The sequence below is a fragment of the Nycticebus coucang genome, chromosome 11, assembly GCF_027406575.1.
Source record: "Nycticebus coucang isolate mNycCou1 chromosome 11, mNycCou1.pri, whole genome shotgun sequence".
NCBI lineage: Eukaryota > Metazoa > Chordata > Mammalia > Primates > Lorisidae > Nycticebus > Nycticebus coucang.
Genome location: NC_069790.1, coordinates 97,902,807 through 97,927,433, shown reverse-complemented (window position 1 = coordinate 97,927,433; position 24,627 = coordinate 97,902,807). Strand labels below are relative to the sequence as shown.

The 24,627-nt window shown below is 35.0% G+C and overlaps 1 protein-coding gene across 1 annotated transcript in view; it reads left to right on the top strand.

The window, feature by feature from the left end:
- Positions 1-24,627, top strand: part of GRM8 (glutamate metabotropic receptor 8) — an 843,712-nt gene that overhangs the window by 656,041 nt on the left and 163,044 nt on the right. Inside the window, exon 7 of the mRNA XM_053553714.1 lies at positions 11,480-11,616. Coding sequence (XP_053409689.1) covers positions 11,480-11,616 — 137 coding nt within the window. The remainder of the gene's footprint in view (positions 1-11,479; positions 11,617-24,627) is intronic.

The following is a 24,627-nucleotide window of genomic DNA, read 5'->3' as shown; positions in this document are numbered from 1 at the left end:
TTCTGAAAACTTTACATATTCTGAAATAGAATGAAATTTTGAAAGAAATAATTTTTAATACCTTAGTGAAAGGTATCTTTGTACACTTAATTGTTTTGTTTAATATTATATTGCTAAAATACATCTATGTTTCTGCTGTCTCTGTAGTTCATTCATTTTTGATTGGCATATGATATTCCATTGTATAAATATGCCATAAACCACAATTGATTTATTCATTCTCTTTTGGGTACTGGGGATTATTTCAGATGAGTTCTACAAAACTTTCAAGGAAGATATTATTACAGTTTTATTCACTTTTACAGGCATATAGTAAGAGGGACTGTTTTGTCGATTTATTCTTTGAGTCAGTATAATCTGAAACCAAAACAATAAGAACGTGATAAGAAAGAAAAATCATAGGTAGATCTCTCTAATAAATGTAAGCATTTCAAACACAATACCAGCAGATTGAATTCAATATTTCATGAAAATATGAGATATTGAAGTCAAGTTGGCTTTACCCCAAGTTTACATGGTAGAACATTTGAAAATTCATAAACGTAATTCATTACAATCATAGATTAAATGAAAGATTATCTGAATAGATTCAGGAAGAAAAACAGTGCTACTATTCAAAAAGCATTCATGACAAAAATGTTAGTGCATTTAGAAGGGAAGGGACTTTGTTAAACAGATAAGAATTACTCAGAGAAGGCTTAGATAAACATAATGATAAGTGGAGAATATGGGAGGTATTGCTTTAAAGTTAGGAAAAGTTCAAAGATGTGCACTATTTCCTCTACATGTCAGCATTGCATTGGAGTTATTAGATAATGCCATAAGAAAAGGAGAAAAATATTTAAAATATAATAATTTCAAGGGAAAAATAGACATATAAGTAGTTGCAAATAATAAGATTCTTTCTTTACACAGAAATTAAAAAAAAAAAACCTAGTGACAAATTATAAGGTATAATAAGAGAGTTTTGCAGAAGTCCCTTAACCATGACCCTCTTGGCATTTTGGACTGGAGAAGCCTTTGCTGCAGGGGCCGTCCTGCGCTCTGTAGCGTGCTTGGGAGCATCCCTGGCCTCTGTCATGAGCTGCCAGTGCCATCAGTTTCCCAGTTAGGACAATCAAAACTATCTAGAGGCCAGGCTGGATGTTTCTTGGGAGACAAACTCACCTCTAGTTGAGAACCCCTGGCCTAGATATGAGACTAATATACAAAAAAGTCAGCTGCATTCTACCTACTAGTGTTAAAGTAAGAGATGCACTTTAAATACTTAAGTAATACATGTAATTTAAGATACATTTTCAATAGTATCCAATAATATTAAGTCTATGAGAATAAATCTACAGATAATGGCTAATTGCTGTGTAAAGACAATTTAAAACTATTTTAGGACTTACAAAATTCTAAATAACTGAAAAGAAACTAATGCCTAGCAATAGGAAGATAATACATAGTATATCAAATACTTCCCAATTGATTTATAGATTTTTTTAAATCAATTTTCCACTGATAATCCAAATAAAATTATTCAGAGAAGTTATTAAGATAGTTCTAAATTTTACATGGAAAACTATAAACCAAAGAGAAGGGAGAACACTTCTGATGAAGAATGTGGAACTTACACCATTTTCAATCTTACTATAAAACTTTGGTAATTTATATTATATATATATATATATTTATATATATGTTATATATATAATGGCAAAATGAGTGAATGGAATAGGAAAAGCCTGAAAAAGACATATTTCTCTACAGATCTTAGATATAAAACAGAAATATCTCTCTAATCAATAGGGAAAGGAGAATTATTCAATAAAAAAGGTGAAAAAATGGTTATCAATATAGAAAAAAGAGTAAAATTATATACCTACCTCACAACATAATCAACCTACAGGTAAATTAAAAATACAAACATCAAAGAAAAAATTAAAAAACACAAACACATCCACATCTTTCTCTTATATATATTCACCACCGTTAGAGCTACAATGATTAATAAAGCACGGTTCTTCTTGGGATGGAAGTTATGTATATAAATTCTTATGCATAAGGTATTTAATACCCCCCAAAAGAAAAAATAAAAAAGTTCAATTGTACAAGGTGATGAGAGAATTTCTGTTAGGGAGTGAAAATATTTTAAATTCAGAGCACTGTAACTTGCTTTGTTTTTTTCCCGAATTCCGCTTATGATATGTTATCTTTCCTAATTGTTATATATTCTTTTTCATTTCTTTCCTTTAACCAAACATTTGATATTTTAATCATCTCTTTGGTCACTTTTCTTACAAGGGATTCTATTGAAACCTCCTAATTCATCTGCTTCCTTGAGATGTATATCACCAAATAATGGATCTTTTCTTATTTTAAAAGTTCAATCAGCTTTTTTGAGTACTATAAATGCAATTATAGGTTGTATTTCTGTTTCTCAAATGGCTCTATTCATTAATGATAATGACACTCTACAATCTTAAAGCACCTTTAATCTGAGGATCATAAAGACACTTCCACAGGAGAAATTACTGTTGTCAGCTCAGTTTCTTGATGGAAAAATCATGAAGGAGGGTGGTACAGAGAATTGGAAATGCCATTCAGCTGCATTCCTGGTCCTGTAGTTTTTTTTCCGCATATTAAAACAACCAGTTAAAGAAAACCATTTTCAACCTAAAATTGGGCACATATTTTTAAACTATTATTTTGTGTTCTTATGAAAGCATCCAATTGTGGGCACTTTAAAGTAAATAGACATGTGTACTTATCCAGTGCAATTTTGGAGAATGATTACATATTCTAAGTTCACCATATATTATGTATAATCCACATGGCAGTAATCAGTATTAACTCTTAAGGCGAATCTGAAACCAGTTATTGATCCATGCCAATATCTTTGATATTAAGTTATAAAACTCTATATTATTCTTTTTTAATTTATTTTTTATTAAGTCAAATACACCTAGATCATGAATACATTTATGTATATGTGGGGTGCAATGTTTTGATTAATACGATGTATAATGTAGCATGAACTGAAACACTCACTTCCAGATTTAATATTATTTCCTTTATTGGTTTAACAACTATTTCTTGAGAGCTCACTTTACTAGATACTCAGATGTTACGGATGTCTGCTGTTAATATATAGACTCACAAACTGTAATGACTCAAACAGGATAAAATGTGTTCGTTTTTGGCTTACGTAGTTGTACTAGATGAATGCTAGGAGCACAAACCTTCATCATGCCCTCACACTGGAATCCTGGCTGATCTAAGCTCAGACATTTTTAACATGAAGATCTCTAGATTGTTTTGCATACCACTTCCATTCTGGCCAGCCAGAAAGAGGAAAGAGCATAGACGACCACTTAGGAGTTTTTGTGCTCACATTTGCTGGTCCTCAACTAATCATTTGGCCATGCCTAAGTACCAAGAAAGCTGGAAATGTAGCCTGGTTATGTGCTCATGAAAAAGAGAATATGGATTCGAATGCTTATGAAACAATCTCCAACTACATGGTGGAGAACACGATGGAAAAATTCTCCACATTCTCAAGCCAGTTGGAAGATCAGGAAGGAAGAACATTGGAAAAAGAGAGCAGGAAAGTCAAACTCTCTAAGATAGAGCAAGCTTCATGTGCTTGTGAATAGAAAAAAAAGACTAGAATGGCTAGTGTGTAGAAAATGAGTATGATCAGAGAAATAAGAATGTTTTAAAGGCCATGATAATCCTTTTGTGTTTTATGTTAAGTGAAAAGGAAAGCCACCAAATGATTTTAGTGGGAAGAGTGATAGGATTTGATTTCTATTTTACAGTATTAATGTGGCTGAAGGGTGGAGAATGGATCATAGTTGCCAAGTGTGAATGCAGGGTACTAGCCAGGAGCTCACTGAGACATTATAGTAAAGTGGACAAGGTTAGTGCAGTGGTTCTCAACCTTCCTAATGCCTCCTTATGCAGGAACCCTTTAATACAGTTCCTCATGTTGTGGTGACCCCCAACCATAAAATTATTTTCGTTACTACTTTATAACTGTAATTTTGCTACTGTTATGAATCGTAATGTAAATATCTGATATGCAGGATGTATTTTCTTTTTTTTATTAAATCATAGCTGTGTACATTAATGCAATCATGGGGTACAATGTGCTGGTTTTATATACAATTTGAAATATTTTCATCAAATTGGTTAACATAGCCTTCATGGCATTTTCTTAGTTATTGTGTTAAGACATTTATATTCTACATTTAGTAAATTTCACATGTACCCTTGTAAGACGCATAGTAGGTGTGGTCCCACCAATTACCCTCCTTCCACACATCCTCTCCCGCTCCTCCCTATCCCCTTTCCCCATATTCTGGGGCTATAATAGGGTTATAGCTTTCATATGAAAGCTATAAATTAGTTTCATAGTAGGGCTGAGTACATTGGATACTTTTTCTTCCATTCTTGAGATACTTTGCTAAGAAGAATATGTTCCTTTGTTACAAAGGGGTCACTACCCACAGGTTGAGAACCGCTAGGTTAGTGGAAGAAGAAGTGGAGGGAATGGAAACATTCTGGGTATGTATAGGAATAGTGAACCTGTATAGTGAACCTGTTCACTAATTAAATATGGGCTTTTGTTTGTTGATTTATTTGTTTTATTTTACCCTTGGAGCAGTTTAGATTTTATTTTAGGATCTTATCTCCAGATCTTGCATCCACTGAGCCCTGGACTAGATTTGGGGGGATCCCTGTCCCCACAGGGGAGAAACTTGTTCAGGAGGGGTACAATCCAGTTGAAGTGGAGGCCAGATCAGTGGGCCTTCTTCCCCATGCATGAAAGGATGGAGCGAGGGAACAGTGCCTGCACAAATGATTTGCCTTTTAGACCTGTGCTATTTCAATGCAGTCACCACTACCCATGGGTGGCTATTGGGCACTTAAAATGGGGATAATCTGAATTGTAATAAACTATGGTAAAAGTATACAGGAGATATTGAAGACTTAAGTAGAAAAAAGCATAAAATACTTCATTAATATTTTTATATTGATTACATTTTGAGATGATAATATTTAGTATATATTAATTTACATAAAATATATTACTAAAATTAATTTCACCTTTATTCTTTTAAATTTTTAAGACACTTTGAGTAAAAATGTATATTTTCATAAAAACTGAGTAGTTTCTTGTTATAGCCCAACACACCCACATTTCCCCCAATTATCAGCATCTGACATGAATATGGTACATTTATTAAAGCTAATGAATCAATATTGATAAATTTTTATTAACTGAAGTGCATAGTTTAAATTAAGATTTGCTCCTGGGTGTTGATATAGTTGCAGGATATTAACTTAGGTTTTGACTTGATTGAACGTATAGACTGTAGTCGGCTGCTTACTAAGAGGGAAAAGTTATATGAATCACATTGGCCAATGTGTAGAAACTGAGCATTGTGTCCACGTATGTTAAGTTTGAGGTAATTGTCAAGCAACAAAGTGGACAATACAGATTGTCAGACTAGCCTGTGTTCAGAGCTGGACATACAAATTGAGACTCATCATTGGGGGTATGAGATTAAATTTCAAATTGACATGGGTTGAAGAGTAAGAGAGAAATAAGAAAACGGAGAGCGTGGAACACTGCTTTACTGTGAAGGAGAGTGGAAAATAACCCAATAGCTGGAAGAGGCTGTGGGGTTAGAATAATGAGATTTGTTTGTTTTCTTTTTAAGATGGGAGCTACTTATTTATGGATTGAAAGGGATACCTCTGCCAAAATTCTAAATTTGTTGATATAGAAGGAAAAGATAACCATGAACCTGAAAGTGCATGGAAGATAAGAGTGGATGGGGGGGGGTGGTGTCAGAAAGGGATGGGCCTTGGACGAGACCTGGGGCCGTGTGCTATGACGGGGGAAGAGAGACTATGGGTGTGGATGCAGGTGGGTGGGAAGTTTTGCGGTGAGCTGATGCGGAAGTTTTAGTTTTATTGCTGCTCTTTCTCTCTGAGAAAGCATGAGACAACCTAAAATGATGACGGGTAAGGAAAGAGTTAGATATGTGGGGAGCAAGAGTGAGACATGAAACAGTTAAATATCATCCACAGGGAGGGAGATGGACCAACGGGGAGAGCGTGATAGGGTTGCAGAGAAATGTCGATTGTACACTTGAAATCTGTGAATTTCAAGTGTGACTAGACAGCTGGGTCTAGACAAGATAAGATCCAGCATGCGAAATTCAGGGAAACACACACCCACTCTCAGAGTCATGCTCTGGGCCATTTACTTGCCTCAGCCTAGTCCTGGCCTTGCCAGACAGTTTATGATGCTCTCAAACAATGTTCAGCAAAGATGTCCAGCTCATATAACCATGATTGTGATGTGATATAGCAATAAAATTGGACAGGGAGAAGCACAAGAGAGCAGAGAGTATTTGCAAGGCATATCATAGAACCTATCTAGGAATAGAAGGGAAGAGAAACTACTGCAGGGGTGGAGTATAGTGACAAAATGGGAGATGGATGACTTGGTAAGTTCAGGGGGTGATAGAATTGTTGTACAGGGGGTAGAAGGTGATGTCCAAAAGAAAATCTTGGAGATTATATAGTTACTGGATATCACAAGTTCAAGAGGGTGATCACGATAGTAGGTGCATGAATGGATGAACAAAAATGATAATTCAAAATAAGGAAGTCAGCTGATCCTGAGACTAGGATGTTGAGTCAGCCAAGAAGATAATAAGCCCCCCAGAAATAATAACAGAAACATGGGTGGAGAAGATAGTGAGTAAAATGGTAAAGTCTTCAGTACATGAGGCTGAGCAACGGATAAATCTGATAGAATAATCTGAATTATTCCTAAATAATTAAGCTATAATATGACTTTAATCAAAATATGTGTTTTTATTTATTAGTTGTAATAAATACTTGATAAAATAAATTGAAAGGAAAGAAAAAGCATGAAAATATTTCGTTCAAAATGATTAATTCCTGTATCCTTTTGATCAATGACTTAAATCTCATGTATTTATTCTTCATTTAAGGACACTTCATTAAGCAATTTAAAAATTACTAAATTAACTGATTTTACTTCTAGCTTTCTCATTTTTTTCTTGTTTGTCCAATAGTGTAGGTGGTGATGAATAGGATCATAGACAATGTTTTGGTAGCAGGAGGGGAGAAGAAAAGTAATAGGTATGAAAATAAACAAACTGAGAAGATTATATTTCAAAATATATTTATAATTTTTTTTGCAAATAAAGGTGAATTATTTTTGCATTGTGGAAACAAGAAACTGTACAGCCAAGGAGCATAAGTGTAGGCAAAGGAACAGATAATAATTACTATTATTTTTATTTTTAGTTTTTATTCATGCTTTGTCTGTGTCATCTCATGTAACACTTGTAATAGGTTAGGGATGTTCGGGTTATTATGTCTCCTTGACAGATGGGTAAACAGATTTAAGGCGGCTAACTTGCCCAGATCATACTGGTAATTGGCAGACCCAGAAATCAAACTTTAGTGACAAAGTCACAAGCCCATACTCTCTTCCTCTGCACAATTTTCAAAAGAGCCAATATTTTCAAATAAAATCTTCATTGGATGTAGCACTTTTCCTATAAAAACATGTGTTTTCCCACACATTTCTTTTTTTTTTTTATTAAATCATAGCTGTGTACATTGATATGATCATGGGGCATCATTCACTAGCTTCACAGACCGTTTACCAAGTTTCACATATACCCTTGTAAGATGCACCGCTGGTGTAATCCCACCAATCCCCTTCCCTCTACTCCCCTCCCCCCTCCCTCCCCTCCCTTTCTCCCTTCTCCCTATTCTTAGGTTGTAACTTATTGGACAGAAAATATTCAAGGAGATAAGTAAACTCTGAAGATAGTATCTGACTGGGAAAAATTACCTCACAACTATATGTTGTTTGTTTTCGTTTCTCCACTAGCACACATGGATGAAAAAGTATTTTAAAAAAATTATGTACTTCAAAAATTTTTGAAATGCCAAAAGTATAGGATAGAAAGAAATAAAGCAAGAAAATGTTGTTTTTTTTTGTTTGTTTATTTGTTGTTCATTTGTTTTGTTTTCTTTTGTTTTTTGCAGTTTTTGGCCGGGGCCAGGTTTGAACCCCCGACTTCTGGTATATGGGGCTGGTGCCCTACTCCTTTGAGCCACAGGCACTGCCCAAAGCAAGAAAGTTTGATTGAACATAATATATAGTGTTACATATAGTCGGAATATTGCTTAATCAAATATATTTATTTTCTTTAACTGTGTTATTAAGCCATAATAAATTGATAGATACATTAAGAGACAATTGTTATTTTAAATATTTTTCTGGACAAAATGCCACTTAATTCTGTTTTTTAGAGTAGTCAGTTTTAGTATAAAAGATGATTTTTTTAAAGATGGAAAATCTGTAGAAATCAGTAAATAGCTAATGTGACCTTTATGTCCTTTACTTAAAGGTGCTCTGCCTTACATAGATCAGAATACCAATACAGTCATTTAAGATGAGTCAATATGTAATTTGGATTAATTTCTTCCTGTGAGAGGGTTAAAGTATTTCAACTGTAAGCCTAGCCCAAGGCCAGAAATCAGATTAGGAAAACATGTTGCAAGAGTGATCTGTAATGAAGACCACTGCAGCTACTGGTATTTAACTTAAAGACCATTCACTGGTCTTTGTCAAAGATTTGTCAAAATTTTACTGTGGTTTTTAATGTCACACTAAGAGACTTATTTGGTCTTTTCATTTGTGCATATGAAAGATGAGAGATAATGTAAATGAGGTTCATAATTTTATTTTTTTGAGACAGAGTCTTTATCATCTTTGATAGAATGCTGTGGCGTCATAGCTAACAGCAACCTCAAAATCTTGGGCTTAAGCAATTCCCTTGCCTCAGCTTCTCAAGTAGCTGGGACTACAGGCACTCATAATGCCCAGCTATTTTTAGAGACAAAGTTTTGCTCTGGTTCAGGCTGGTCTCAAACCTGTGAGCTCAGGCAATCCATCTGCCTCGGCCTCCCACATGCTGGGATTACAGATGTGAGCCATTACGCCCAGCCCAAACTTCATACTGTTATGAAGAAGGGAACGTGGAATTGCTTGGGATCATTGGGGGATGCCTCTTTCAATGCTTCATTGTATTTATTGGTTACTCAGCCAACATTGAGCACTGTCTTTGACGGAGTGCCTACAAAAATAATAGATATATTTTCTCTTACCAAGGAGACCATATTCTTGTGAGGAATGCAGAGGGTCTACCCAGAGTTGAATATATATGTAGTAAGCTCTCAATAAATATCTGTTGAATGAATGATTTGGTTAGGTATGGCACAGATAGTAAAAGTGTGCAGAGTGTAGTGAATGCTTTGTGCCAGTTAGGACAAGAAGAGGTACTTGGGTTCCTTCTTTAGGTTGGGAGCATTAAGCTTCTTTAAAAGCACTACTCTTTGGCCATATCTTGAAGGAATTTTATTGAGAGGAAGGATTAGGAGGAAATAGGATGGGAATTTAGAGAAAATAGTATGTGCAAAGGCAAGATAATGAGACAGATTATGGTGAATTTAGGGAACTGGATTTTATGTAAATATGGTGTTATGTTGCAAGAGAAGAGAGACAAGTGATAATTACGTCATGAAAACCTATGTTCTCACTGAAAAGTTGATACAGTCTCACATAGACAGTAGATCGTAAACACACCATTGCCATAAAAGAAAACAAAAAAAAAGTTAATACTTACATAATGTTTACTGTGTGCTAAATGTCTCATGTATTGATTCATTTCATCCTCCTGTAACCCTCTGAGGTGGAATTTACCATTAACTGAAAGTAAACATGTGGGAATAATAACATTTAATTGTGCCATATGCTGTTCTAAGCACTTAAATATTAATTTATTTAATTCTTATAACAATTCTATGTCTCATTAAAAAACACAGTTTTTCAGATGAAGAAACTAATGATTTCAGAGGTTAACCTGGAAAGATTAAGGAGTTGGGAAAGATTTCATATGACAAATGGGTTTACACTTGAGTATCTAAGGAGCAGCTAAGATAGGTCTGGTTGATTGCAGAACAGCTGGTTTAGTCTCTAAATTCTCATTTTCTTATTGATTCACACAAAAGATCATTTCCCACATGAATTGATAATAGTAATAATAATTTATGTGTTTACAGCTCTTTTAGTACATCAGAATATATTCAAATAGAATATTAGACATCTCTCTATTAAATACTAGAAATGTATCCTAATAGCTGCTGTGTGAGACTCTGATTACCCTTTTTGTAAGTTACTGTCTTTTTTGAGAAAGTCATCCATTTGTTTAATAAGTTAAAATATCTTAGAATTTTGTAATTGTTGCATTTAGTTAAACAACTTTGCAGATAGCATAAGAAACTCAGTAAAAGGTAGAAATATATATATTTGACATATGTAACTACTAGTAATATGTATTTTTGGAGAATATAATGTGGAAAAGAGATAGTCAGAAGGGGTAGCCTTCTAACACAGTATAGAAATTAAATCCAATATCCTGAAAGAAGAAATTCAGGGAAGGGGGCCTGCAGGGAGAAGATAGATACCAAGAAGAGAGATTGGTGTCTGGTGAATTTTTCAAGATAGGAAAAAATAGTCCAATAAGATGAAGGGAAGTCTAAGGGCTATTGAAGAAAAGGAAAGTGTACACTGACACTGAGATTGGATGGAACAAAAAAAAAAAATTGGGTAGTGATCTCTTTCAATTCTTATATCTGTAATTACAGACAAATTAATCAGAGGGGAAGTAAAAGTGAGCAGAGCCATTAAAAGATGAAACCTTGTGAGAGGACTGGAGTTTAGAAGAGACTACGTTTCTTACATTCTGCTATTCTGTGGCTATTAAACTTATCCTAGTGAACTGGGAGAACTTCTATGATCTGAGTAGACTGGAGACGTTCCACTGATCCCTGCCTCACCCACTGAGAGGTTCCCATCAGTTGATCACATTGATATACTCTTGGGCAGTGATAGTGGAGTCAGAAGAAATGAAAAGGCAACTGCTTCCCAATGGGATTAAAGTTAGGATAATGTAAAATTCTAGGGACTTTGGCTGGGAAGTTCTCTTGTCATGTCTTGAGTTGCCATTTGTAGTACATATGGTTTTAATAGCTGTCAGGCTCCAAGACATTTACATGTTTCTCTACTAACTACCATTCTCTGTAGCCAGTATTGAATATTCAGCCTATCAACTTTTATTAATTTACCTGTTACAGACATCGACTAACTCGGCTACTCGTCATTTATTTTCCAATGTGCACAGTAAAGCACGTCTTATATGTTTCTGGGCTTCTTTTCAAGTAAAAGATTATTATGTAATCACAAATGACTTTGTTTGGATTATAGTCTTCTTATCACTTACTACATACATTTAATTTTAAGATAAAAATAAGCCCAGTGGACTATCTTACTAAACCTTTATTAATGTTGTTTTCTTAATCTTTATAGGTAGTGCTGGTACTCCCGTCACTTTCAATGAAAATGGAGATGCCCCTGGGCGTTATGATATCTTCCAGTATCAAATAACCAACAAGAGTAAAGAATACAAAATCATAGGGCACTGGACCAATCAGCTTCATCTAAAAGCAAGTATCAATATAAAATACATCAATATATATAGGTCCCAAGGAGGAAAGCTTTATTTTTAAGCATAATGTTCATCAGAATGGATTTTCCCCATAGATAAATGTTCCGGGAAATTCATGACTTGGTCTTCCCTTCCACTTAAAACTTTTGTACGGAAATCTCCAGATATACGTAAGGATTTGATGAAAGATCTCATTTCCTTCTAATTAGCCGTATATACTTAGAGAAATTTTTCCCTTTTCTGAAAGACGTGGTTGTTCAAATCTTTGCAAATATGCGTATATGTGTGCACACACGTTGAGGATGGGGTGGAATTGACTGAATGTGCCCTGAATTATAAAATTTGGGTTCTAAGAGAAGTATATGTCACCTTTGCTACATCATAAGTGAAGACCTTGTGGTTACATCTGAGTGACGGAAGTGAATCGTGCTCTGCATTTACATTCCCTCTTTCAGTTGCAGCAGCAGGGAAAGTTGTATCCAAGGGTTGTGTTCAGGTGATTGAGCAGCCCTTAGGGCTGCCTCCTGTCCCTATCTACCACAGGCACTCACCGGGTCCAAGGTCTATCAATTTTGTATTTCCTATGAGTGGCAGATTGGAGATTCCAGCCCAGAGTGGGCTCCTAGGGCCTGGGTTGGTGCTGAAAACAGCTGGAAAGTTGTCTACCAAGTGTCACGCCACCACCCAGGACTCTAATCTCTTCCTGCTGAGATCTGGCTGGGATGGAGTGGGGTTAGCAAGTGGGGATATCAGTGGGGAGAAGGAGCTTCACAGGTATTCCCAGCTGGTGGGTAGCCCCCTAAGGAGATCTCCTAGGGAAGAGGCTTCAGGGGGGAGTTGTCATATGCCAGCAACCCTTTGTAAGGGTTGTGAGGGGCTCTGAAGCAGGAAGCCAATTCTGAATTTGATTGATAAGGGATTTCCAGGAAATCACAGACTGGGGATGGCAGGATAAGGAAGGTATAAGGGGGGAAAGGATGAGAAGGACAATATTTGTTTACCACCACAGAAAGAATCATTTCACATTTTAATAGCCCTTGGTCCAATGTTAGTACCCATTGGCTTCTTCGGGTTTAGAGAAGGAAAGTTTGGGACCTGTGGTCTCAGCTGAAGATTGCAGCTCATTCATATAACATCTATGAAAACTTAAGACTACTTGCAGGGATTTAATGGCCAAGGAACCCCTGCAACAACAGCAATGTTTCTTCTGTAGGCATCTCAAATGATTTTAATATGCTTCAAATAAACCAGAAACATATTCAACTGTTCTAATGTTCTAATGTGTAACTCACTCTTTTCTTTAACGAAAGTACCTCCTCTTCTTGAATCTCAAAGCTATCCTAATACTGTGAGACTGCACATGTGCTTGAACCACTCAAAAGACATTAATGTGATATTTTAGATGTATTTTTTTTTTTTGCTTTAGTATGTTCAAATATGTCCCCTGAAATGATGAAGTTTATGTAGCAGCAGTCGCCCAAGTTCTCAGCAAAGAAGTAGGTGATGATGAATAACAAAACTAGAATATTTATTACTTATTTTCTTTGAAATGGCTTCCTGATAATTATCACAGCTATGCATTTAATGATGCATGGATAGCTTATGTTTGCAACTTGCTGTGACATGGAAGACCACGTAACTTGAGTTTACTACATGTACCTGCTTTATGCGAGTTTATCTTCTGCAACTCATATTGGCATTTATCAAAACATAGCTTTGATAACTCCACAGGTTATTGAGAACTATCTCAATATCTCAAATCAATCACTTTTTGACAAAAGCCCCTTTGAAAGGAAACATGTGGAATAAAATATGACAAAAAATGATTTGACAAGGAATTTACTTTTGTTTGACTTTTATTAATGTCACACTTCTTATTACATTCTTTTTTCTTATTATATTCTTATGATTAATGATTTGTATGGAAATATATACACTAATACATAATCCCAAGATACCCTAAATAATTATATACACAATTACACATATATACATATATGCATTACATAGTTATAAACTTCATGTTGAATCTCAAGCTGCTCTTTTATGTACCTTTAACAGTACATGAAAATTTTATGTTTGTGACTGTGTTATTGTTCATAAAATGTATCAGAACTATTGGTAAGAATTATTTCCCATGCATGATTATGATTATGATCATGCATGAGAAATAGAATTTAAAACTAGATAGCAGTGAGGGAAAATATAACTCAGGGGACAACAGTGAATTGGACTATAGAGAGAAGTTATAAATTAAGGATTGAATTCTGGAGATTTTCAGATCAAACTAAATTACTTTTCTTTTAAGGAATTGGATCAGTCACCTGCTTGAAGGTGGAGTAGGGAGGGGAGCTTGGAAAGCAACCAGTTTGTAAGGGTTCTGCTTAAATCTAAGGCAAAGCCCTGAACAAATTATTTGCCTCAGATTCATCATCTCTAAAATGAAAAAGTTAATAACGCCCACTATATATGGTTGCAGTAAGAATTAAATGAAATAATATAATACAGCACTTGGGCCAGTACCTGGTACAACTGAGATTGGTAAATATTGCCTATTTTCAGTTTGCTTTCCTGTGGTAGCATGTGGGAACTCATTCTGTGCTCATACTCTGCTAGGGGTTGGGACTAGAATGAATATGTGTTACCTGCTCTCAGGGTACTCATAGAATAGAAGAGGAGGCAGATAATCAAGTCAACCACTGCAGCACAGTGAGGCAGGTGCACCAATGAAGGTGTGTTCACGTTTTGCAGTGGCAGCCTCCACACAGGCTCCTAAGACGGCATGCTGTTGGTGGCAATCGTTGCGAAGGCAAAGGAGGATTTGAGAGGAGGATTTACTCCTATCCATCTACTCTATCTCTTCTTGTTCTATTAAACCAGATTTATGATAGGTTTCACACTCTCAATGGCAAGCTTTTATCAGTCAGTTATTGGACTGAATTCTCCCTGTTTTCAAAAGCCATTTTTTTCTGGCTGAATTCAACCATGGGAAAAAAATTGTCCACAGAGTATATGGTTTAGGTATGTTTGAATGAAGCAAATTTGTCCTGAATATATCTTAGGGGAGTAAGTGGATTTTTTAAAACAATTAGATTATTATTTTTTTTCTTTCCCCTAGAAAAGCATTTCCAGGAAATGCTCAAAAGCATTGTCTTTATTATTCTGAAAATTCTGGGTTTTTTTTTTTTCTATTGTTATGGAACTAGCACACATTCTTAATTTAGCAATTACAATTAGTTAGTATAATGTGTTTGTTTTAATTTAAATGTTTTATTCAGTAATCTAATTCCACACATGCCAGGAGTATTACCTACCTGAGAGTGAATTTGAACAATTAGGTCTTCATATTTTGTTAGGCTGAATCTCTCAAGAGGCAGGTGGTTCTTATTAGTGATTACAAAACATATTGTAAGCTAGAGGTCCAGAGTAAACAGAAGAGCCTGAACTATGAGAAGAACAGCCATATGCTTCTTTAAATCCATAGGGAGAAGGTTATCGAGGTTCCTGGATAGGCCAAAAATAACTTAGGGCTCACGTTTTTAGGCTTCAAACCAGAGCGACATTTTCTTGATTACTATAGCAATGAAGTATATGTTTTTGTTGGTTTCATTACATTTTTTTCTTCTCATTATATTAAAGCAAATAACTTGAATATGAATAAAAAATAATAAACCATATTGACTTCACAAGAATGTCTTATAATGTGTAGTGGAACAGAGTCAAGGTGATTTGAAGGAGAAGAGTTTCATTGAACCTGATTTAAGATTTTCAGAGGATCACTATATGAAAGGAAAACTTTTGACAAAATACTAATTCTAGGCCTCAGTTTTCTCCTCTTTTAAGTGGGGTCATAGACAGGCTTATTACAAATATTAACTGCACTGTAAACTGGTGGCCAAGAACCAGATTTCAAAGTCAAAAAGATATTTGAATCCTGACTTTCCATTCATGAATTGTCTAGCCTTTGGCTTTGGATTTTACTTTTTTTTTGTCTCAGGTTCCTCATCTGTATGGAAACAATAATACCTCCTTCATAGAAGTCTTGGGATCATAAAGGACATTGTCTGCACAAAAATCCTAGAACATTGCCTGCCTTTTATTAAGTGTTAAATGTATGTGATAATTTTTGTTTTGTTGTTTGCTATAACCTGCCTACCACACAGGACTCATAATTGGTATTTCAATATGAAATCAAATAGAAGCCCTATATAAAGTCTCTGGCCTGCTTTATCCCAGTGTTCTCAGCAGAGAGTAGCTATAGAAAGTGCTATATGCACCATGATGACTTCTCTGTGCCTATCAATAAACCCAAATGTTTATTTTGATACATACACACACATACATATACAGAAAACATGGGCTCTGTGATTCAAATGATTGGGAAAAAACAGAATCTTTGAGGAACAGTATCCACTGGACAATCAGATCTGTTCTTCCTAATAACATCATGATGCAAGTTGTAAGTGCAATAATTCGCATTGCCTAGATTTTCTTTTTTTTTATTAAATCATAGGTGTGTACATTGATATGATCATGGGGCATCATTCACTAGCTTCACAGACCGTTTACCAAGTTTCACATATACCCTTGTAAGATGCACCGCTGGTGTAATCCCACCAATCTCCTTCCCTCTACCCACCTCCCCCCTCCCTCCTCTCCCTTTCCCCCTTCCCCCTATTCTTAGGTTGTAACTGGGTTATAGCTTTCATGTGAAAACCCTAAATTAGTTTCATAGTAGGGCTGAGTACATTGGGTACTTTTTCTTCCATTCTTGAGATACTTTACTAAGAAGAATATGTTCCAGCTCCATCCATGTAAACATGAAAGAGGTAAAGTCCCCGTCTTTCTTTAAGGCTGCATAATATTGCATGGTGTACATATACCACAATTTATTAATCCATTAGTGGATCGATGGGCACTTGGGCTTCTTCCATGACTTAGCAATTATGAATTGGGCTACAATAAACATTCTGGTACAGATATCTTTGTTATGATGTGATTTTTGGTCTTCTGGGTATACGCCCAGTAGAGGGATTACAGGATTGAATGGCAGATCTATTTTTAGATCTCTAAGTGTTCTCCATATCTCTTTCCAAAAGGAATGTATTAATTTGCATTCTCACCAGCAGCGCAAAGGTTTCCCTTTTCTCCACATCCGCGCCAACATCTCTGGTCTTGGGATTTTGTGATATAGGCTAGTCTCACTGGAGTTAGATGGTATCTCAAAGTAGTTTTGATTTGAATTTCTCTGATGATTAAAGATGATGAGCATTTTTTCATATGTCTGAAGGCCGCGCGCCTGTCTTCTTCAGAGAAGTTTCTCTTCAAATCCCTTGCCCAGCCTGCGATGAGATCCCTTGTTCTATTCTTGCTAATGTGTTTGAGTTCTCTGTGGATTCTGGTTATTAAACCTTTGTCGGAGACATAACCTACAAATATCTTCTCCCATTCTGAGGGTTGTTTGCTTGCTTTACTTACTGTGTTCTTGGCTGTGCAGAAGCTTTTTAGTTTGATCAAGTTCCAGCAGTGTATTTTTGAAGCTGCTTCAATTGCCCGGGGGGTCCTCCTCATAACATACTCGCCCAGACCGATTTCTTCAAGGGTTTTCCCTACACTCTCCACACCTTTCATCATTAACTAAGATAGACTCTCACTGGATCAAAGATTTAAACTTAAGACATGAAACTATAAAAATACTAGAGGAGAGCACATTACCTAGATTTTCATCAGGAGATAGAAAAGGGCTCAGTTTCTTTAGGAAAGTTGAGTGTGATTCAGAGCTCCCAGAACAGAGGACAATCTGATTAGAGAATATTGTGGAGGGTGAAGAAAGATGGCTTGAAGCTAAATTGTATAAGATCTCAAATACTAAGAGAACATGTTTTTTAGCCTATAGTGAGTTTTTCAATAGAGGTATACACAACTTTAAACTTCAGGAGAATGTCTTTGGCAGTAAAGTACAGATTGGCTGGAGAAGAGGTATCCCTCCATGACTTAAGTAGAGGCTATAATGAAGAATTTATTCATATTTTTTATCTAATTGTCTGATAGATTATCCCTTATCTCTTTGTCTACTTTGTTCTAGCTTTGTTCTATAAAATATGTGAAAGGCTTTATATTTATCATAGTAGGATTAATACACAAGTGAGAAAATTGAAAAGCAGGAATATAGAGTCAATGCATTTAGGTCAACTTTAATTTTCTCTTCAATAGTAATAGCTAATGTATTCATCCCTTCTCTTCAGTAGAGTAATTGAAATAATCATGTTACTATTTTAGTAACATTACGAAACCATATCATAACAAATTATATAAAACTATGCTATGTCAAATCTGATTGGATCTGATTAGGGATTGAGAAGTTAAATTCTGCTAGCTAGATCCAGTTAGCAGCAGGTTGCTAGGGTAATATTCTGGTATTCAGGGTATTGAGTAGTTTATTAGAAAAGAAAGGACATTAGAAATTATATCTAAATTTAAAAATTTTATTTTTAATCAAAAATAGGAAAATTCACACTAGCTTAATTAGCTATTTAAATAATAACTACATTAACAGACAGAATAAAACTTAAAAATAGATAGATTTCACATATTAATGAGAACATGTGATGTTTGTGAATAGAATGATGGTTACCAGAGGCTAGGAAGGGTGGAGGGAGCCAGATTAAGGGGGTCTGGTTAATGGGTACAAAAATGCAGTTATATAGAAGGAATAAGTTCTAGTGTTCAATAACTCATTAGCACAACTATAGTTAACAATCATTTACTGTATATTTCAAAATAGCCAGAATAGAAGATTTGTAGTGTTCCCCAACACAAAGAAATGATAAATACTTGAAGTGGTGGATATCCCAATTGCCCAGATTTGAACATTGTACATTGTATTCTTCTGTCATTATCACATGGACTCCATAAATAAATATGTGTGTGTGTGTAATTATTGCATATCCATAAATATCTAAATTAAAAAATTAAATAGTGGTCAAATTAGAAAAGGAAAATCAAAGAATATCTTTCTACGTAAAGAAGGACATTACATAACATAGAAAATGTCCTTTTATATCAGAACCAAAGATAGACAAAGGAAGATGGTTACTCTAGACTTTTATGGGGATAATAAAGTAATAAAAATGAAAATAAATGGTATTTCAATCCTTATTTTAACCATGGGAGGAGCAGAATAAGTACAATGTTAACATAATGGGTAGAATGAATAAGGTTAAAATAAGGTTCTAAAAATAAAATGAGACTGTAGACTAAGGAAATAACTTGCAAAATTTTATTTTCTTATGGTAGATTTAGTGTGTTTGTTAGTGGACTCACCAGCGTTATGTGACGTCTACAGTGCACAAGAGAATTACAACTGAGTACTGAAAAGTGTTATATACAAATAAAATATGTAGCCACCAGCCCTAGATAAGAGCATGAGGGGAAAAAAATAGTTAATATGTATGACTGTTGACTTAATGAAAAGTTTAACATGACTTCTTTCCTCAAAGTTTCCAATATTTATGGACGAGAAAAAAGCCAGAAGATGGAATTCTTCTCTACTCTCCATACTATTTCACCTGAGGTTGTGGATCTCATATCACCAAGTGAAGTTGCAGAAATAGCACAATTGGGTAAAAACTCAGGCGTTTGAGATGAAAAATAATGGTTTTTTTCTTTAGATTCATAACTGACAGTAGGGCATAACAAAGGCATAAATGTACCAAATATTAGTAGCATTGATTGCTTTGATTATAAATCATTTTTAATGGAACTTATTCTGAGATAATTGCAGATAGATATGTAGTTACAGGAAATAAGGAGAGATCCCAAATCTCTTCTACACACTTTCTCCCAATGATACCATCTTTCAAAATTATTCTTCCTATCCAATTGAAATTTTATATCCTTTGTCCAATAACTTCTCAAACTTGTCCCCCTACAACTACTGCAGCCCCTGCTCACCAGCGTTCTAATCTCTATTTCTATGAGATCAACACCACATATGAGGGAGAGTATGCGGTATTTCTCTTTCCATGACTGGTTTAGTTTATGTACTATGAGGCCCTTTGGATTCGTCTGTGTTGTTGCAAATGACAGGATTTCCTTCTTTTTTTATGGCTAATTAGTATTCCATTATGGATATATGAGGTTGGACAATTGAGTTTGCAAATTCATTCTAGAAAAAAATACTATACATACCTCATTGCTGAATATCGCTGTGGTCACTTTTGAGGTACTCCCCTGGAAAGCTATATACCCAGGCCAGCACCTAGTCCTCCCTTCAAGGCAATTTTGGAACTGTTTTTCTGGAATGGCCATCAGAGCTGTCATAGTATGAGGTCTGACAAGTTTGCAAAGTCATCCTGGAAAAAAGTGCCATGTAACTAATTGCTTAATATAGCTATGATCACATTGGCTAAAGGGATTACTTTGGAGGTGCCCGTGGTGATAGGGGTCCTTTTAAAAAAAAAAAAAATTGGAAGATTCCCTCCTCTTCATTTAAAAAAAAAAAAAAAGATTAAGAGGAAGTGGTATTCCTTTCTTTTTAAATGTCTGATATAATTCAGCAGGCGAAGCCATCAGGTCCTGGGCTTTTCTATGTTAGGAAACATTTTATTACTGATTCAATCTTCTTTCTCATTATTAGTCTGTTTATTTGCTTGTTTACTCATTATTTGTCTGTTAAGATTTTCTATTTCTTCATAAATCAGTTTGGGTAGGTTCTATGCACCAAACAATTTATCCATTTCTTTTAGGTTTTCCAATTTGTTTGCATATAATTGTTGATAATAATCTTTTATTATCTCTTCTATTTCTGTTGGTGTCAATTGTAATATTTCATTTTTAATTTCTGGTTTTATTTGAGTTATCACTCTTTTTTTTTTTTTTAGTCTAGCTAAAGTTTTGTTGATTTTGTGAATCTTTTCCAAAAACTGACTACAACTCTTAGTTTTATTGATCTTTTCTATTGTATTTATAATCTCTATTTTATTTATTTTTGCTCAAGTCTTTATTTTTCCTTTCTTCTACTAACTTTGAGCTTAGTTTGTATTTTTCTTTTAGTTTGTTGAGGTGCAATATGAGATTGTTTACTCTGGACTGTTCTTTTTTGATGGGGGCTATAAACTCCCCTTTTAGAACTACTTTTGCTGTATCCCATTGGTTTTGGTATGTTATGTTTTCATTTCGTTCTTCTCAAGAAATTTAAAAATTTCTTATTGAATCATTTGCAGTTCTTTTCAGGAGCATTTTGTTTTATATCCATGTATCTGTTTTTTTTTTTTGGGGGGGGTAGAGATTAGATCTTGCTTTGTTGCCCAGGATGATCTTGAACTTTTGGACTCAAGTAACGCCACCTCAGTCTCCCAAAGTGGTGGGATTACAAGGCATGATCCACCGTGCCTGGCCATACTTGTAAATATTTTGAAGTTTTTTCTAAAATTTATTTCTGTTTTTATATAGACTATTTTTGTCAGAAAAGACATTTGATATAACTTCAATGTTTTCAAATTTTTGTGGCCTAAAACACGATCCAGCCTGGAAAATGTTCATATGTAGTTGAGGAGAATGTGTTTTTTCAAATATGTTGAGACATGTCTGATAACCTAGGATGTGATCAATCTTGGAGAATGTTCCATGAGCTGATGAGAAGAACATATATTCGGTAGTTTTGGGGCAGAATGTTCTGTAAATGTCTGTTAGATCCATTTGTTTTAGACTCCTGTTCAGGTTCATTGTTTGTTGCTTATTTGTTTATGGAGGATCTGTCCAGTTCTGTCAATGTGTTGTTGAAGCCCCAGAAATTATGGTGTTACTGCTTATTATTTTGTTTAAATTGAGTAAAATTTTGCTTTAGGAACCTGGGAGCTCCTGGGAGCTTCTGTTCATTTAGAACTGTTAAGTCTTCTTGTTAAATTATTCCCTTCATGATTATGTAGTGGCCATCTTTCTTACCTTTGTTGTTTGAAAGTCTATGTTCTCTGTTATGAGAATACCTCCACCAGCTTTCTTTTAGTTTCCGTTTGCATGGAAAATTGTTTTCCATTCTTTTACCTTGAGCCTAAATGAGTATTTGCAGGATATATGTATTTTCTGGAGAGAGCAGATACTTGGTTTGTATTTTTTTTATCCATTCAGCCAGCTTATGGCTCTTCAGTGGGAAGTTTAAGCCATTCTTTTTTTTTTTTTTTTTTTTTTTTTCTTTTGGAGACAGAAACTTATTCCATTCCCCCAAGCTAGAGTGTAATGGCATCACCTAGCTGCCAGAAACTCCTGGGTTCAAGTAATCCTTTCTCGTCAGCCTTTTTAGTACTGGGATAAGAGGTTGCTGCCATGCCTGGTTAATTTTTTTTTTTTCTATTTTTAGTAGACATGGAGTATCATTATTGCTCAGGTTGTTTCAAACTCCTGAGCTCAAGCAATCTTCCTGCTTCAGCCTCCCAGAGTGCTAGGATTACAGGCATGAGCCTCCATGTCTGGCCTAAGCCATTCACTTTTATTGAAAGTATTCATACATGTGATGGATTTCTGTTCATCCTATTGGGTAGACCCTTATTACTTAGTTTTATCTCATGAGTCATTGTGGTAGCTGGACTCTGAACTTTAGTCTTTGAATTGTTTTACATTGGTGGATGTCTATTATGCTGATCTGTGTATAATGCAGGTCTGAGTACTTCCTACAAGGGAAATAAAAGGATGTATGTGATTACACACCACCCTTATAGCATTAGAGTATTCTGTATTTGCTTCTGTAGTGACTTATCCAAGGAGTTTTGTATTTGTAAGAAAGTGTACAAAACTTTCTTTAGTAAGAAAGGTGATGTACTTTTTCAGATTGATTTTGTCTGGGAAAGTCTTTATCTTAACATCATTCTGAAGGGATACTTGGCTGGGTACAATATTATAGGTTGGCAGATTCCTTCCTTCCTTCCTAACTTTTTTTTTTTTTTTTTTTGAGATAGAGTCTCACTATGTAGCCCTCAGTAGAGTGCTGGACATCACAGCTTACAGCAACCTCTAACTCTTGGGCTTAAGTGATTCTCTTGCCTCAGCCTCCCAAGTAGCGGGGACTACAGGTGCCCACCACAACACCCTGCTATTTTTTTGTTACAGTTGTCATTGTTGTTTAGCTGGCTGTGGGCCGGGTTTGAATGCACTAGCTTGGGTGTACGTGGCCAGTGCCGTACCCACTGGGTTATGGGTGCTGCCAACTTTCCTTCCTTCTTTCTTCCTTTCTTCTTTTTTTTTCATCACTTAATAGGTAAAATCCAATTCTCTCCCAGACTTTAAGATTTCTGCTGATAGCTCTGCTGCTTTCTGGATTAGGACTCCTTGTATGTTATTTCTTTTTTTTCTCTTTCTGCTTTTACCATCCTCTTTTTGTCTTTCACTCTGACAATTTGTAATATATTCTGTGATAGTTTTATTTGGATTGAATCTGGCTAGATTCAACCTTTACCTTTTTGCCACATTGGAAGTGTTTTCTGCTACTATTTCCTTAAATTAGTTTTCCATCCTTTTATTATTTTCTTCTCCCTCTTAGATTTATGACTCAGTTTATTGTTGTAAGAAACACTATGGATTCTTTAAAAACTGTTATACTAAAACCTGATTACAGTATATTTATTGCAATTATAACAAAATTACATAAGAAAAGGTTGTCATTTAAAAGCAATAACATTTGGGTTTAGGTCCTTTATCGTCATAGCTTATAAACACAGACATGCGTTCTTTCTTCTCTTGCTTCACCTTACTATCTTCTCTATCAGTATGACACTGTCTGTGGCCACACTCTTTCACTGAGTGTTCAAGAATTTGTTAGTGTTGTCCTTACCTTATTTTTCTTATTTTATTCTAATACTCTGGTGGACTTCACTGTAGCTAGTTCTTGTCTGCCTGCTTTTTGAGCTTTCAGATCCATTGGTACATGCCCATTTTTGCTTTATATCCATTTCATTAAATTACAGAAATCAGATATGACTTTTTTACTAATCCACTGTGATACTTGAAACCATTGATCTAACCACTTTGTGAGATTTTTCTAAAAGGAACTGGAAGACACTGGAATTGCCATAAGCTGTTTAAATCTCCTAGTAAGAACATACTTTAAGCTTGCCAACTGTGAATTAAATTTAGGCTACCAATTATTTTGTTCTTAATGTTAATGTATTGAAAAATCAGTTTGTTTTTTTTTTACAAATGATCTTTATAAAATATATAATAGGAGTTTGATTTCATGTTTTTTAGGGCACAAATGTGCTTAATAAAGAGACCTTAAAAAGCTTATGAGATGTGAAAAGTACAAGTGGAAATTAGGAGACTTGTTTTTAACCTGAGTTCTCTCTCATTAATACTCAAAGGGGTTTGCGTTTTATTGATTAAAATTTTTTGCTTCAATTTCCTTATTTGATCTTCTGTACAAACCACTAAATATTTCTTCATAATTGCCAAGGAGGCTGTTTCAGTTCTCAGGCATAGGTCTGTCTTTTGACATAATGAATTTGGGAGGTCCTGAGATTTTTCTTTTTCTTTTACATAAGTTTGTTGTATTATATAGGTTCAGTCCATGAAACCACCAGTAATTATAATAGTAATATCAAAGATAACTGATCTCAGATCATCATGATATTAATAGACATAGTACTAATAAAGTTTGAAATATATAACACAGTGTGACACAGAGCACATGAAGGGAGCACACAGTGTTGGGAGAATAACACTGATAGACTTGTTGACCTAAAATTCATAACCAGCACAATAAAATGAGGTGTACCTGTACTGCCCTTTTATTTTGTACAGAGAAAGCAGACTTATCTTTGAGGGTAGGTAAATTAGAACTCAGCTCTGGTGATCCCATCTCAATTCTGCCTTCATCAAGGCATGAATTTATCCATTTCCTGAAACTCAGTGAGAGTTCTTCTCACTCTTAATCAGATCTTCACGCATGTTTGTTAAATTTTTTTCCATAAATGAAGTTTTTTATTTGCTACTGGCTGCATAAACAATTATTGCAAATTAA